The 15,742-nt window shown below is 42.6% G+C and overlaps 1 protein-coding gene across 2 annotated transcripts in view; it reads right to left on the bottom strand.

The window, feature by feature from the left end:
• The window catches only part of lyst (lysosomal trafficking regulator), a 74,775-nt gene that overhangs the window by 28,981 nt on the left and 30,052 nt on the right, over window positions 1–15,742 (bottom strand). For both annotated transcript variants that reach the window (XM_022255242.2, XM_022255244.2), the window contains exons 12-27: window positions 14,353–14,503; window positions 13,779–13,914; window positions 12,604–12,787; window positions 11,940–12,133; window positions 11,452–11,706; window positions 10,688–10,861; window positions 9,944–10,225; window positions 9,171–9,369; window positions 7,844–7,972; window positions 6,632–6,927; window positions 5,854–6,023; window positions 3,437–3,566; window positions 2,221–2,858; window positions 1,991–2,070; window positions 1,342–1,497; window positions 181–240 (exon numbers count right to left, since the gene is read on the bottom strand). In XM_022255242.2, coding sequence (XP_022110934.2) covers window positions 181–240; window positions 1,342–1,497; window positions 1,991–2,070; window positions 2,221–2,858; window positions 3,437–3,566; window positions 5,854–6,023; window positions 6,632–6,927; window positions 7,844–7,972; window positions 9,171–9,369; window positions 9,944–10,225; window positions 10,688–10,861; window positions 11,452–11,706; window positions 11,940–12,133; window positions 12,604–12,787; window positions 13,779–13,914; window positions 14,353–14,503 — 3,234 coding nt within the window. The remainder of the gene's footprint in view (window positions 1–180; window positions 241–1,341; window positions 1,498–1,990; window positions 2,071–2,220; window positions 2,859–3,436; window positions 3,567–5,853; window positions 6,024–6,631; window positions 6,928–7,843; window positions 7,973–9,170; window positions 9,370–9,943; window positions 10,226–10,687; window positions 10,862–11,451; window positions 11,707–11,939; window positions 12,134–12,603; window positions 12,788–13,778; window positions 13,915–14,352; window positions 14,504–15,742) is intronic.

Below are 15,742 nucleotides of genomic sequence, written 5' to 3'. Positions count from 1 at the left end.
ATGCAAGAACAAAATTAATCAAATGAAAGCTCTTAAAATTTCCAAAGATGAAGACTTACCCCGATCAACCTGAAAAGTTGGTATGTGTGAGCCGATTTTAAAGGAACGTGGAGCAGATTTTAAACTAATGCTTCTGTTCTTAAAAAGTTGAAAAAAACAGGCAAGATTCGTCTGACCTACCTTTGGCCTCTGAATCGGAAGAATTGCGCCGTTTCCATTTGTATTCCTCATACTTGCGCTCTAAAAAGACACAAATTGAATACAATGTAAGATAATCCCTCTATTATTGTGACAATTCCAAAGGGAAACAGTCCAATGGGAGACTAAGAGAGGTTTGTTGGTGCAAACATGCTGGTCCCTTTTAACCAGTTCTGAGCATGCGTATAGTTCTGAGCATGCACAGTACCTTGAAAAAGGGCCGATATTGTCTGCTACTATCAGCGACTCAAAGTCTGCCCTTCCAATTTAATCTGAGGAACACTTTTTACATATCCTACATTTTCAAATTGTTTTCCTGTTTCTAACTTACTCAATCTTCCCCAAAGAACAAACACTGTCTTAGAAAAACTCAAAGATAAAAAAAGATAAAAAAGGAACAATTTCAGAAATAGCCTTCAAAAAACAATTTAAAAAGAGACACATTACAGACCTCTGAATGATCCAGACAACGTTACTCTAAGCCATATTCACTTGCTTCGCAAGAACTGGCACAAGACTACTAATCAGCAATACAAGTTACAAGGCATCTCGCTTAGGTACTGGTCTTTGCAACGAATATCTTTAGCTGTCAGGCAGTTCAACAGCATATTAGAAGTACCCTTCTCCATGGGCGTTGCAGGATTTTTTTTAAAGTGAGCACTCACCAGTAGCAATCTGGTGAACCATTAACCATGGAAGAGGGGTCAATCCAAGGTTATTGAGGCAAATTCATCATTTTCATCCCTTTTCTTCCTTTGAGGGGAGGCAGCTGAGCACTCACCAGTAGCAATCTGGTGAACCATTAACCATGGAAGAGGGGTCAATCCAAGGTTATTGAGGCAAATTCATCTTTTTCATCCCTTTTCCTCCTTTGAGGGGAGGCAGCTGAGCACTCACCAGTAGCAATCTGGTGAACCATTAACCATGGAAGAGGGGTCAATCCAAGGTTATTGAGGCAAATTCATCATTTTCATCCCTTTTCCTCCTTTTCTTTGTTTCTTTCGTTTCTTCACCTCCCCCCCCACCTTTTTTACTTTCCACTTTTTCCCCAGAAGGGGGGAGGAAGGAGCACAACTTCCCCCCTCGTTGATGCCCATACCCTACTCAAGTCCCAGTTCACATACCTGCCCCTTTGTGTCTTACCTGAGTAGCTGACACTCCTCTGCAAGGTCATGGCTTTCTTGCCTTTGGTGACAGCCGAGTCGACAGACATGGAAGTGGCCCTGAAGTGGTCCAGGACCTCTTTGACAATGTAGCACTGGGTGTCGTACACGATATCTGGGATCACAGAGCTCGGGCCTGCCATTGAGAGTGGCATTCATTGTGACAGCGACACTTATGTGACACTAACAGTATCATGTCAAAGTGATGTTACAAATGATGTTACATCATAACACATGAAACCAACTGACCATGGCCTCTAACTGACACTGGCATCAGTGACACCTAAGCTTTGTCAATGTCTGCGTTATGCAGGAGTGGTTGTTACAGTTATCTTTGAACTGTACAACTGGTAATGACAACAATCATGGCAATCACAATATAATGACCACAACCAATGACAGTATCAATGATAGAGTGGCAGGAACAATGACAGTGACAGTACAAAGTAAAGAGGACAGTGTGTAACTTTCCTTGATCATACCAGGTTCACATCAGGAGGAAGCCTAGAGGATTATTCACATGTCCCTCTTTGACTGTATTAGCCTTCTATCAGACCTTTAGCTTGAAGTGAAGATGACCACAAATGAAAACAAGATGGCCTTGAATGGAGACTAATTCTCCCACTTACCGTGCCTCTTTCTTAGCTTCTCCTCCATTCCACCGAGGAGCAGCATCATGTTTTCAAAGTAGTCAAACTGGCTGACAGAACTGAATTTAGAGAGCAAGCACAACGAATGTCAACCCAAACCTAAAGAAAATACTAAATAAAAATTAAGCCTGACTGAAATAGTGTAATTTTAAAAATACACAAAACCAGAATCTTGATAAAATGGTCATACAAACAATTGACTGAACTACCTAAAGACATGATTAGCAATGCAGGCCATGAAGTGATGTATATCCTTGATGAGAATCTGCACTGTTTCCGATAATCTATCGGGTAACCGTGGAAGTGGATCCTTGGACACGCTGCTCGCATCATCTCCTCCGTCCCATCCATCAGTGTCCACATCACCTGAGTCAACATCACTGCCACCCAGGGATGGGGTGGATTCTTCCCGGGGTAGTGTGATTAAGTCTGGTTCCTCGAGATTGCTTCCCATAAACCCATTGACCTTTGCCGGCTGTGCAATGCCAGCCCCTGTCTCATTTCCGAGCGTTCTTAGACCCACTCCTCCATCAACTTCTGGGTTCAGGGTCTCACTTCCATTTGGAGACCCCTCACAACCAATGTTAGCGTCCTCGCTTGGAGTTCCCTCGTCTGTCCTGCTTGAATCCTCCAGAGTGGTTTTTGTTTTTTCCCTGCCAGTGATATCCTCCGGGCTGTCACTGGACCTCGTGCTGCCCTTGGGCGAAGCTGCCCGCTGCCTGTTGGGCTTCCCCGTGATACCGACGGCGGACGCCCTGCTGCATACTGCAGACAACACATTACACAAGGTCTCCACCAGGCCGTTGACGAGCATCACATGGGCTATACTTTCAACACCTTCAAACAACTGCAGAGATGAATCACAAAAACTCCTAAGTCTACGCATCAATCAGAATTACTACATTTGGATCACTGAAGATCAAATGATTAGACTCAAGCTAATATTTTTGGGTATTTAGCTTCTAAACAGATATGGGCAAGTCCACAAGTAGGTCCTTTTTGTACCATTCGTAATGCCACGTTTTCTTAAACAACCATCACAAAGACTCGTCATGTCAAAACTCTTCGGTATTCATCATCTAGGTGCCTTACAATTAAATGAAAAATGCCGGAATCTATAAATGTTTTCACGGGAAAAACTTCTGTTAAGCCTGGGACATAGAGTATGCAAAATCACGGAAATGCTCGTATAGTTGAATGCTTGATTTAATTTCTTTTCAACCCAAGTATTTGCTGCTCCATATAAGTGACCTCCTACAATAGGCAATCACTGTACATTTTGTGCATTCAGGAGAGCCTTACTCGAGATACAGCAAAGCACTGCGCCAGCTTCAAAGATGATAAGGGAATTTCTGAGTGTTACAATTTGGTCCACATTTATCCATTCACACTTCTAGTAGAAAAGACTACCAAATTTCTACAAACCTGGTTGGCTATGCATATCCCATTGTGGCAAAGAGCAAAGTCGTGGACTGCGTTCTCTAGGAGGGACATGAGCAGCACTGAGGAGACATGTTGGAAGCGGTCGGCCTCCTGCAGTAACATCAACTCCACACTGAACAAGAGAAAAACAGGAACCAAGAGAGGTGTGGGTTATATCCTACTCCCGCAAGGCACCATGCCCCCGCTGGGCAATTCTGGAGGATGGAAGCTGCACAAAAAGCGACAAAAGAAACAGAGCAAACGCAGCGGCAGTACCTCACTAAAATCAAAGCTGTGTCTGTCTGTTGGGAAATGTGGCCTGGTGGGTAGGGTTTGTACCTTCTGGTCACAGTGTCAGAGCTTTGAATCCTAGCAGGCGGTTAGACATTGTGAACTTGGGCAAGTCACTTTACCAATGTGTGCAGAAGGAAATGGGTACCAGTGAAGACACATATGGTGTTCAGCTGTTTGCTGCTGAAATGGCAGCATTGGGCTGGTATACTCCCCAGAGAGTTGAGATGGTCTCTGAAATGTTCAGATACTGGGAGCCCTGTGAGCAGGGACGATAATATATCAGCACATCAGAATGGCAGATATTGTCAGATACTGTGCACCTTTTCATGCTGCAATATTATTGTTATCATAACTATCTACTTGGTTATGGCTGGAAATAATATGTTTCCCTAGGGAAGCCACAAGCTAGTAGCTATGCCTCTTCCTCATACATGTATGTACTTCTGTAAGCCACATCCAAGTCATGGCTGTTGTGTCACTGTACTACTTGTGAAGCTGGGTTCGACATCATTTAACCATACATGTACCCACAAACAGCCATGGCAGAGATGCATTTTTATGTACCTGAGAGCAAGCATGTGAGTGAGTGATCACTTAAATTAAAGCTGAAAACAGCTAGCAAAAAGCTGAAATGTAAAAATTCACCACACGTTTGTACAGACCAGGTGCACAAAACAGCTTAAATTCAGGGTGAAATTAGCTAAAAAACTGAATTCTCGCACCCCAAAGCAAGGCTAATCAGATAAGGCAGCAATCGGTAACTAGAAGTCTATGTCTGTTTCAGAACACAGCATAGGATTTTCCACATTGGGGTTGTTCTAAGGAAAGAAAGAACTTGTTCAAAAGAATAAAATGAGAAAGATTTTTTTGAGAAAGTAGGGTGTCAACGTTATTACAAAGTCTAATGTACAAAAAACGTGTCCTAAACCTGTCGGGAAACATTGCACTTTTAATCTCATGTCAAGTGGCACCTGATAACATCACAGAGAGCTGGTGTTGAGACCCGCTCAGGCTGATGGACAAAATAAGCACTTAAATGAAGTCATCAAATAGATCAAAGTGCTCTAATTTGTGACATTTAAAAAAACAAATAAAACATACAAAACCATAAGTAAAAAACTGCACCCTTAAATCATGTCACATGATTTGCGCTTGAATTAATTTTTTTTTTACAAAACATGACATGGTTTCTTCAATATTGGGTATAATTATTTGTAATAGAAGGAAAGAGAAAATTCTAAATGATTTCTCTTTTACTCTTACAGTAATCCCCAATCAAAAATGAGAACTTCTCAGTCATTAAGATCGTAAACAGTGCATAACAGAAAAACATGAACAAAACCTACGGAAAAAAGGCAACTTTAATCTCAAGTCACACGACCCTAGGTAATGTCATCACAACATGATTATTTTGGTTTGATCTCCGTATATGTACCTTAACTCGGTTTAATTTTGATAAATATGTAAGAGCACAATGTGATCAAAATGAAGGTTTGCAAACTGTGTACAGAGTTTATGGGCAAAAATAAATATGTTAAAAACTGATAATAAATCCCTTGATGAAATCCTCATGATGTCATTATTTTGGTTATCATCTTTGTATTAGGGTCTGTGCTTGATATAACTTTCATAAGGATTAAAGGTCACTAAGTGAAAAAAATAGGACGTTGAATTTGTGTACAAACTCAATGGGCAAAAATAAATATTGAAAAATCGATAATAAATATTAAATTGATGAAGTCATCATGATGTCCCTCTTCAAGGCAAATGTATGCCTTGAGTACTTTGGTTTGTGTAAGTTTGATAAAGATACCAGGGAATAAAGTCCAGGCAAGAAATGATGTACAAAGTAAAGGGATTTTTGTAAAGAAGAACATGGAGAAGAAAAAACAATCAGAACAAAAATAATGCCTTTTCCACAACTTGGGGAAAAGCCAAAAACACAATCAGTACAAATTCTTGATACATGTACTTTGAAGGCAGCGCCTCATAAAGTTAGACCTCAAGTATACAATGTACATTACTAATTTTCCACACCAGACTGGAAGCGGGCGGGATTTGGGTACACCGTAATCCTCAAGACTGTGCCTTATTTGGCATTCAGAAAGCCACCAAAGAATAGTTACCCTTGTTCCAGATCGACCGGCTTGCCCACGGTGATGGTCAGACATGCCTCCATCAGCTCCCTGGTGGCTGGGTACTGATGTAGCTGGTTGGCCAAGAGGTGGAAGCTCTTCCGCTTCAGGAATGTCTCAATCTGGGCCGAGCTGGCACGGTGGAAGAACACATCTAGAAGCTGGTACATTGGAAGAATACAGGCAAGGGATCAAGCCTTACGGGCATCTTCTAAATGACGTACAGTGGCTTGAAGGAACTAACCACACTACCCTTCTGCGCCAACACAGCCACTTCGTGATTTCTGTCGCCAAATGACTTCACTGTGGATACGCTAATTTGGGATTTCTAAAGTTTTGACTTCTAAAATCTAACACATTAGCATCAGAATTTTTCATCTGCAAATGCCGTTCCAAAAATATTAGTTCAGCCTTGAAGGACGTAAAAAAACCAACTTCATACTTCCACACTGCTGAAGGCATGAATCACTCAACCAGCAAGTAATCTTATCAATTCCTGGATGCATCTCAGCTCCGTGAGCAAAAAGAACCAGAGTGCCATGTGCAGTGTGCACAATTTCAAATACAGAGAAGCCTATCGCTAACAAAAGCAGCTTGGTCAAAAGCACAAGCATTGTACACCGAATTGGCAGTAAAAACAAATTCTTCAACTTCAGCCACTGAAGCAGGTATCTGTCATCCTCAAACAAAAAAAAGCCACAGGATAAATTAAAGCAAACTAAATTTAACTTTTAGCTCTGGAAGAGGACAGGAAAGTTTTCAAACATACCTGTATGACTCGTGTCCGGATCAGAGGAGAGTCGTGGTGGGCCAGCACTATGAGTGTCTCTGGTTTGATGACGATGCCCAGAACCTTGGACAGACTGGAGTCGGGCAGCACTACTAAAGCCTCAGACAGAAGATTGAGCAGTCCAGAGCACAGACCGCTCATGTCTGACACCCTGTCCTCATCCCAGTCACTGGCACCCGGAGATCCAAAGGGACCCTGACTCTTCACTTTTGCCGCATTTTCATCATTCTCTCTATCAGGGGTTGCAGCCACCTTTTGGCGATTATGGTTCATTTCTACAAATCACACAAAAAAATCTAAGCGTATTTAAACACTTACTGCCGGGGGACCCGTTTTCGAGCACATAGGCTTTACACACGAAGCCAGGGAGCCCGAAACCGGGACAAAAAAGCGAGACCTTGTAACAAAAGACCACGTTCGGCACAAAAGACTGAGCTGCTGGGCATTACCAACATTTATTTACTCTCAATAGTGGAGATAATTCAGCCTTGTTTTTAACAGTATACCACGGTTTTGGGCATTTAGTGCGAGCCGATTACCACCAGGGACAAAAGCACTCCACCATTGCAGTGATGAGCCACATAGCACCGCTGCACGCTAATCTGGCCCCTATTGAAAAGAGGTCAGCAGGGCACTGTGCCAGGTTCGTGAACAAAAGAAAGTTATAAAACACCGCACAATCTGGGCTCTTTTTACAAGGCTGCAGGCCTGGCTGAAAAACTCGGGCGTCAGTGGCTACAGTGGCCACCAGACAGTAATTCACGTGGGTGTAAACCTCCGTTAATTTAATTGAAATAATGAATTTCTGAAGATTTTTGAAAACTGAAAATCTTGAAATTCACCCGGCAGCAAGTGGTTACGGGAGTACAGCACTTGGTAGGATGAAACATTTCAAATTCAAAAAATTCAAAAAAACTAAAGACTATTTTCAGGAAGATAAAGCTTGGTTGGAAATGGCAGATTGAAATCATTAGTATCCAATGGTACAAAAAACTTGGCAAGTTAGGAACATTTCAATAAGTTTCTAAAAATTTCCCCCATGACATAAACCTTATTCCAAAAAGTAGACATTACATAGTTGTTAACTTTCTCATCCCAGAGAACAGTTATAAAAGTTGACATTAAATTCTTCCCAAGACAATAAGATTACATATGCAATGTTAGGATGTACACGTTGAAGTGCTCACAAACCTGAGATACTAAGATCTACTGACGGGAGGTAGAATTTAGCAGTCTCTGAGCTTGTCTCAGACTGGTCAGACGAATCGTCAAGACTCGACATCTTTTGGAGTAGTTTCTGTTTGGCTTTCTGCTGTACAACTAAACGATAAAGACAAAGTATTCATTGGGTGAAAACACTGGCAAAGTAATTTACTTTCAGACTGCTCCCCCCAAAAAACTTGGGTTCAACAATGATGAAAGTGGTGCAAATTGACCGTGGTGGTGTGGAATTTGGAGATTAAATATTATGTTCTGTGAACGATGGAAATTTAAGCCGTGGGCATTGAGTGAAATGCCAAGATTTGAAACTCGGGCTTATTCTCAACCCCCCAAATTTTTTTTCGGCATTCACTCTAGCATTTCTTAACCAACTGTTGGGGAAATACACGCATTTTTCCTCTTGTATTTCATCAAACTCATTGATTTTCACATCTTCTCTTCTCACTGTGGACAGAGGAAACAAGAAATCTCCAGATGATCACACCGGCTGTTTGCTTGAGACCTTCTGAACCCCAAAGCAATTTTCTGTGTTAGCAAGGTTACAGACTGACAAGTTATGCTGTCCTTTCACAATCTTGTCACCAACAGTTAAAGCATACAACTTGAAATCCTAATCAATTAAAACAGTTTTTGAAAGTCTGAAATGAAAATGTGAACAATACTTGAAGCAGCGAGCGGCACCTTTCACTGGTTGTAAATAAGTACTGCAGGGCACATTTGATCAAGTGTCTCTAAATAAGTTCAGCAACATTGGTCTAGCCAGTTTAACTGGTAGTCATTTACTGCTTATTTTAATTTCTAAACGGCCAAAGAAAGTGTGCATGAAAGACTAGTACATGTACCTTAACCAAGCAAGTTTCAGTTTGGGCAAGTTCAGAAGAGGGCAATAGTTGGCTACATTTTGAGCAGTGTCACCCGAGCAATGGATGGTTTGGACCATTTGGTCGATCACCGTTGGTTATCAACAGCTGATTTCTTTAGGGAACTATTCCCATGAAAATAATTGTAGGAGATGCCATTGAACATGAACACTGTGACAATTGCAGCCAACAACACAAATATGAGTGACAATAATACTTTACAAAATAGTTTGACTAGGGTGTGACTTATCCGTGCATGTGCATGGTAAAAAAGCAACTTGCTAGTTCACACCCAAACTTGTCTCCTTGCTTGATCAAACAAGAACATAAACTACTCCAAAAACCGCAGGGGAAAACTCTTGGAGGCAAAATTTCTCTGGATTGCTACATTGTTAGCCAACCAACCAAAGGCTTTCTAAATGGACTAATCAACTTACAGGAGTGATGGGAGAAGTAGAAGCTGGACTGGGCATGGCAGACGAACGTGTTGACCGCTGGATGGATGGCCAACAGGAAGTCGCACACCTCGGCCAGGAGGTTGATGTCTGGTTGCTGACCCATCAGGCCCTTGATGATGGACACTACCGAGGAGCAGGTCAGCGGGGTAAGACTGGGCAGATCCTCATGGTGACGTTCCTGGTAATAAAATGGGTACAAGCCAATCAGATAAAGGTCAGCAATGGTCATATTATTTGCTCAAACCCATCCCTGGGATGGGCTAACCCCTTTCACAAATTTTGGGGAGGAAATGGAGACAATGCAAAGCATTGTGGGTTGCTGAACCCATGTACATTTAACACACAAACTTCACAAGTACATTGAAAAAAAATAGTCCAAGTAACTTCTAAAAACAAATTCTATCAAATAATAACTCAAAGAAATTAGATCATGCATCCTAAAGAAATTCGTCCCTCCAAGTGCCCTGCAAGGGCAATACAGAGAAGCAGCATCATAATAACGCAAAGTCGTTCCAAGTTAGGAATACTTTTTGTAAGAACAGAAAAGAAATGTGGACATTCCACTAAACTTAAAAATCAACACAGCAACTGTTTACAGTACTGCAATAAATGTTGATGTAAAATTTTTTCTTACTTATTAAGTAAAGCACAATAACAGAAGCGTCCTATCATTACAACTACACTGTTGAAGAAACGGTAAGCTGTCTTCCCGTACATGTATGGATGAACTTTTTTTCTTTTTACCAGCTCACCTTGCAGATCATGAGCAGCCGTTGGACACCACGGATGCTGAGCAGCTGCGTGATATTGAACGCCTGGTACGGGTGGTCGGCGTGAATCAGCGACTCCATCACGCGGAACAGCATGGGAAGAACGCCTGCCTCTGCCTTCTCCCAGATGCGCCAGGCCAGCAGGAGCTGGGAGACCAGACTGGTGTCCTGGATGATGGCCTGTGTGTCGCGGTGCAGCCGGTACTCGTTGGAGTGAGAGCAGCGGTACAGGACAGGCTTGGTGAGGCAGGCTTCCAGCATGACCTGGGATGAACAACGGTGAAACTTCTAGCATATGTATTACGTACATGTACAAGCTCATTTTTTTACAACATTGAAAGTGGTCTCATTGGAGAATTTTAACATTTTGCAGGCTGCCATTACTGAGATAGCTCAACAATGGTGTACTTTGGTAAGTTGAAAAGACACGGCACTCAGGAAGGCATGATCGGTGATCCGTGGTACGGTACCTTGTCGGAAATGGCTAATGATTCTGATTCTCATCTCCAGAGACTGGATGAATCCATTACTGTGGTGCTACCATACTCAAGCGCACATTGCACAAACTGTCAATCTGGGCTAATCACAACAGCCTACTAGTCAAAGAGGGCACTGGGAGAGCATGTCCAACCAGCATGCTAGCACGACACCACCCCAGTGATGGTTTCCAATCCTACGTTGCCAGGTAAGTCTACAATGTGACAAACACAACAGCGGGAGACCTACCCTCAACATCTCAAATCCCACAATGCACTTGGGGGTGACCAGGACCTTGGCGATCATGGAGGCAGCCATCATGTTGTTGAACTCGGCCGCCAGGGCATGACTGCAGGACCGCAACCTCATGATCAGTTTGAGGGCCTTGGCCTGGACGGTCTTGCTGCTGGACTTCTCAACGATCTGTTAGGAAGACGACAAACAATAACCACAGTTTTGATAGTGTAAACTCTGAAAGAACCTAACGTCACAGTTGCTTGTACACTTAACTAATGATCAAAACTCTAAACCACTGATCGACAACCAACAGTTATTTAGTTATGACTGTCAAAACACATCTCAAAGAGCTACAGTGTCAAAGAACAGCATGAGTGTTAGGATGTAATAACCTCATAAGGGGTCAAGAAAGATTCCTTACAAAGTGTTGTTACACATGTTTTAAATTTACCAAGAATTCAATCACAGACTTCGGAAGCATCTGTTCTTTATCAGGGAACACTGTATCAAATTGTATCCAACAGTGAAATATTTGAAATGAGGGCAAGCAGACGAATTGTAAATACAAGAAACTTAACACTTTACCGTTCCTTGAGTCTGGATCGTACAATCGTAAACAGACTAAATATATTGTAAAAATTACGCCTAAATCGTACACATTGGCATATCTGGGTTCATAGAGAAGCCCTGAAATTGCCCGGTGATTAATCGCACAGTTGCCAAACTGAGTAAAAAGTGCAAACTCAATACAAGTGCCATCGAGGGTTTCTGCCAACCTTAGCAAAGAGGAAGACAAAAACGCCAATTCCCCCGCTCTCCTTGATGGCCTGCAGCAGGCCGCAGTGGGAGTGGGGGGTGAGGGTGCAGAGGAGAGCCGCTCCGAGGGTGGCAGGGCACTGCAGGAGAGCGTTGGGATAGCTCCTGGAGGAACCGCCCAGCACGCGCCCCAAGGGGCCGCTGGAATTGCCCACCGGCTCATAATGGCAGTAGACGTCCTTGTTGCCTGGTGAGTAGGTAATCACCAGCGACTCCTGAAAGAAGGAAATGTTCCAACATTCAGCTTGTTTGTTTTTTTCCTAAACTCCCCAAGAGTATCCTTTTTCTCTAACATCCCCCAAAGAAAGATGACAGCCAATCCTCATTTTTCTAATTTTATTTTAAGCACACACAGACGGTTAATCACTGTCCAACGTTTTGTATACTCATGAAAAAGATGAAAAATAAAATGGACGACCCCCTGAACAATTACGAAGAAGACACCCACCCGGGCAGATCTCAGCTCCACCTCCCGGTCACCTGACATTATCTCACAGCTGATCGCCGACTGGAGAATGTCCTGCGTGATGTGCTGGCTGTACAGCTGACCCTGCTTGCTGCCCTCACAGAGGCTGACGGTCAGACAGTCGGGACCCATGCTGTACAGGTGGAAAGCTACTTCCTGATTTAAAACACGGGCATCTGTTTCAAATGAAACAGGGCCAAATGTAACCGCTCAGAAGTAAGAACAACTTCAAGTATTTCTAACTCCAACCAAAACAATTTTATACAGTATCACATCTGTTCTCCACTGAAAGATTGACATCAAATAGATATCGGTGTCCAAAACCAGGAACTTTCTTTCAGATTTATTCAAGTATGTAGCACTGATAATTTTAAAAGACATCTTTCAACAAAATCAATAAGTGACATATGCAAATGTATAGGAAAGCATTAGGTAGCTTTTACATGTAGTTGGTAACAAATAAAGTCTACGATAACATCATTCTGAAACATATCTGAAGTCACACACTTGATCAAAATTGAAAAAAACCCTCAAAATCAATAAGATACTGGTGTAAAAAAAGGCACGTGCCAAGAAACGCTTTGATAACTGAATATTTCAACACGTTTCAAAATCTGTTGAAAATTTTTCCGCAATGAAAGCTCACCATTGAACAGCATGACGTTGCCGAGCTGCCAGGATCCGTGAGGCAAGTTGGTATCTGTGCCTTCCTGCACACAGTGTCCCAACAGGCAGTAGGGCACCGGTGACTGGCCAGATTTGGCCTGGACAGGACTGTTGTACTCCACTAGGAAGTCCCTCTGTAGCTGTCCGTTCATGATCACGGTAATCTGGTGGGCCCAAAAGAGATGAAACCATGATTACCTTTGGGAGGGATTTGCTCAAAGCCCAAAATGCCACTCACTGGCAAATAAGAGAGATGTAAGTAGGCGACAGCAAGCCCCAATGCCAAGATGTACTTGCTGGCTGGCACAACCATATCATGCAAGAGATGGGGCGGAGAGAACCCCCCCCACCTTTGTGTTCATCAATGTTTGATCGGAATCTCAAGAATTCTTTACAGATTTCTAGGGGGGATGTGTTAGGTAACAATAGTCTAGAGTGTGTATAGGGATTGGACATGTGGGGGTGGGTACCCATTGGTCCCATATCGTGCACGGTATCGGCACAATGTGTCAACCAGGGGCATTCTTACTTTATTTACACGGGATATATCTAATTCGCACATAAGCTCCATGGCAGTAACACACAATTCACAAGATAACCAAGACATTAACCCAGAGACGCTTTTTTCTGCTGCCATCTACAATCTAAGATGGACTTACTTTTGCCCCAGGGATCGGCACTGCACTTTTATCCATATGTCCTCTTTTTTTTGGTACAAACTGAATTGACTGCAGGATAATAAGCCTCAAGCTGGACCAATAGAGTGCGCCATTTTCCAAGCAATGGTGGCTCCTTTGATTGGACGACTAAGAAATGCATACATTACAAGTGTGTCGTTACCAGCAAAATGATCACTCCCAATCAACATGGCTCTTTACAACCAATGAGGGGGTGCTTCTCCTCAAGGTGGATATGTGCAGGATGTTGACCCTGAGTACAGTAATTAGCCTTTGTGGGAAAATACTAGGTGACTAGGTGGTGTTTCAACAGTGGTGTCAATAGTTCAAAACTTTTCAAATACATTTGTTCCTGACAACGGCAAACGAGGCAGTTGTATATCTTTTTAACAACAACCAAAAAAATGATCCCAGCCCCTTTTCAACATGAAATTCAATAAATAATAAACTAAAATTCCAAATTTCAAATGACATTTACCATTCCAGTTCGCGTTGAACCCTCGGCCTTCTCTTCATATCCCAACGTGAGGTGCTGCCAGACACTCAGAGACAGGAGAGAGCATGTTTTCTCATGTAGCACCACGTGGTCATTCCCTGACAAAAAGTGAGTTAATCTGTGGAGAGAAAAAGAGAGACTGAATGCCACAGACCAATCTTTCAACTGTTCAAAGACTGAGGACGGTTGTTAAAGTATGCTGCCATCTGAAACACCTCTGTCAATTGCTGGTATCGTTCCTGCAATCTAGGGAAATTTTCCCAGAGTCGAACTTCTTTCTTCCTCGATGTTAATCTTTAATTTTTTTTCTGTCACTATTTTTACCACAGTTTGCTTTCAATTTGCATCTCATTGTTACGTTTGACTGATTTGACCAAAGCAATCCCAAACCATCAAAATCCCGCTTTTCATTTCACAGAAGTCTGATGGACTCGGTGCTTATACAGCTATGGAGCAATTTCATCACACAGCACCGTTAAAAGAACTCACTCAATATCTGCACAAGTTGGACGTTGACAGGCTAACTCTGGATTTTGATCTGATTCGGGGGCTTTACCTTATGGTCAATCTGCAGGTCCTGGCTTCCACCCACACCTGCATCATCAAGTCCCGGTTGCCGACAGAGAAGAGGTGAAGCCCAACCCGTTGTAGCGCCGGTGGCCGTGTGATCGACTCCTTGCGTTGAGGCTTCTTCCCATAAAGCAATTCTGCATTCAACCAAATTGTGAAATGTAACACTGGTTCAACTTCCTCACTTTGACTGCAATCACCTTTTCTTTGGGAACACGTTACTACGTGCATCGCAGCTGTGCTGTTCATTGACTGTGGGGATTCTGTTGAGACTTGAACAAAAGATTTCTTAACAGTCAGTGACTGTCCACCTCAGAAGGGTTCCATGCGGAGCATCAATTTTGTACAAATTTCACAGAATACAACTCATCTTTCAATCACACGGACTGACTCTTTCTTTTGGCAAAGAGCCCTTTCACAGGGGTGTGATTTGGGGAAAATGAAAAATCCACGAAACATTTGTCGGAGGGTTTTGCAAGTCGCGCCGGCCACAGCTTCCCTACAATTCGCAGCATATCTATTTGATTATAAAAGGGAATTCAGGTACTACATGTAAGCCACCACAAGAGCTATTCTTATTTTGAGGGATACAATTATAACATTTACTGCAACAAAACCCTTGTCCTCATTCACTTCAATTGCAATTCTGTAAGCTGTAACTGGTGGCAATCAAAGACCTAGAAATGTAATACACACACCCACACAGTTATCAGTGATCCACAAAATTCTATCACAATTTATTAAAACTGAAAACTGTCTCATACAGACGAGTGTTGCATTACTTGTGACACCACATGCACTTGCAGTACCCAGGTTTGTCGATTTTCACGAGAAAGTCACGATAATATATCGATTTTTCCTTTATTAATTCTCTGTCCACCTCGGTTTCCAGCCAGGAAAATTTCCAAGAATTCTTGAATCCTTTGTCTACATTCAGATCCCCTTCCCTACCAACTACCTTGTATGACATTTTTGACGGACATCAACGACATCAGACCACCACGAGAATGAAACAAAACACAATGGCAGACGGACGCAAGTTGTACACAATGCGTGCAACGACAACATGTGTACCGTGCATACAGACACAGCAAATGTACAGTACATGCAGTACATGTACATACACACAACGATCATACCGCTGGCCTGGGTCCCTATGTTTTAACAATGATACCCCCTCCGTTCAATGTACTATTACCCATGTATCTGGTGCATTTCCAGGGGGAGTAACGACGCAAAAGTGCATGCTATAAACCTTAACTTGTGCAAGTCTTTCACTTAGTTTTGCACAAAATATTGTAGTCTTTGCGTTGCATATTGAAAGCATTGACAATACGGAAATCCGGAAAGTCTCACAGAAATTCCGGATAGTCTGG

This window comes from Acanthaster planci, linkage group LG01, assembly GCF_054643075.1.
Source record: "Acanthaster planci isolate LZ-2023a linkage group LG01, COTS_SCS, whole genome shotgun sequence".
NCBI classification, from domain to species: Eukaryota; Metazoa; Echinodermata; class Asteroidea; order Valvatida; family Acanthasteridae; genus Acanthaster; species Acanthaster planci.
This window is presented reverse-complemented; position numbering and strand designations above follow the sequence as displayed.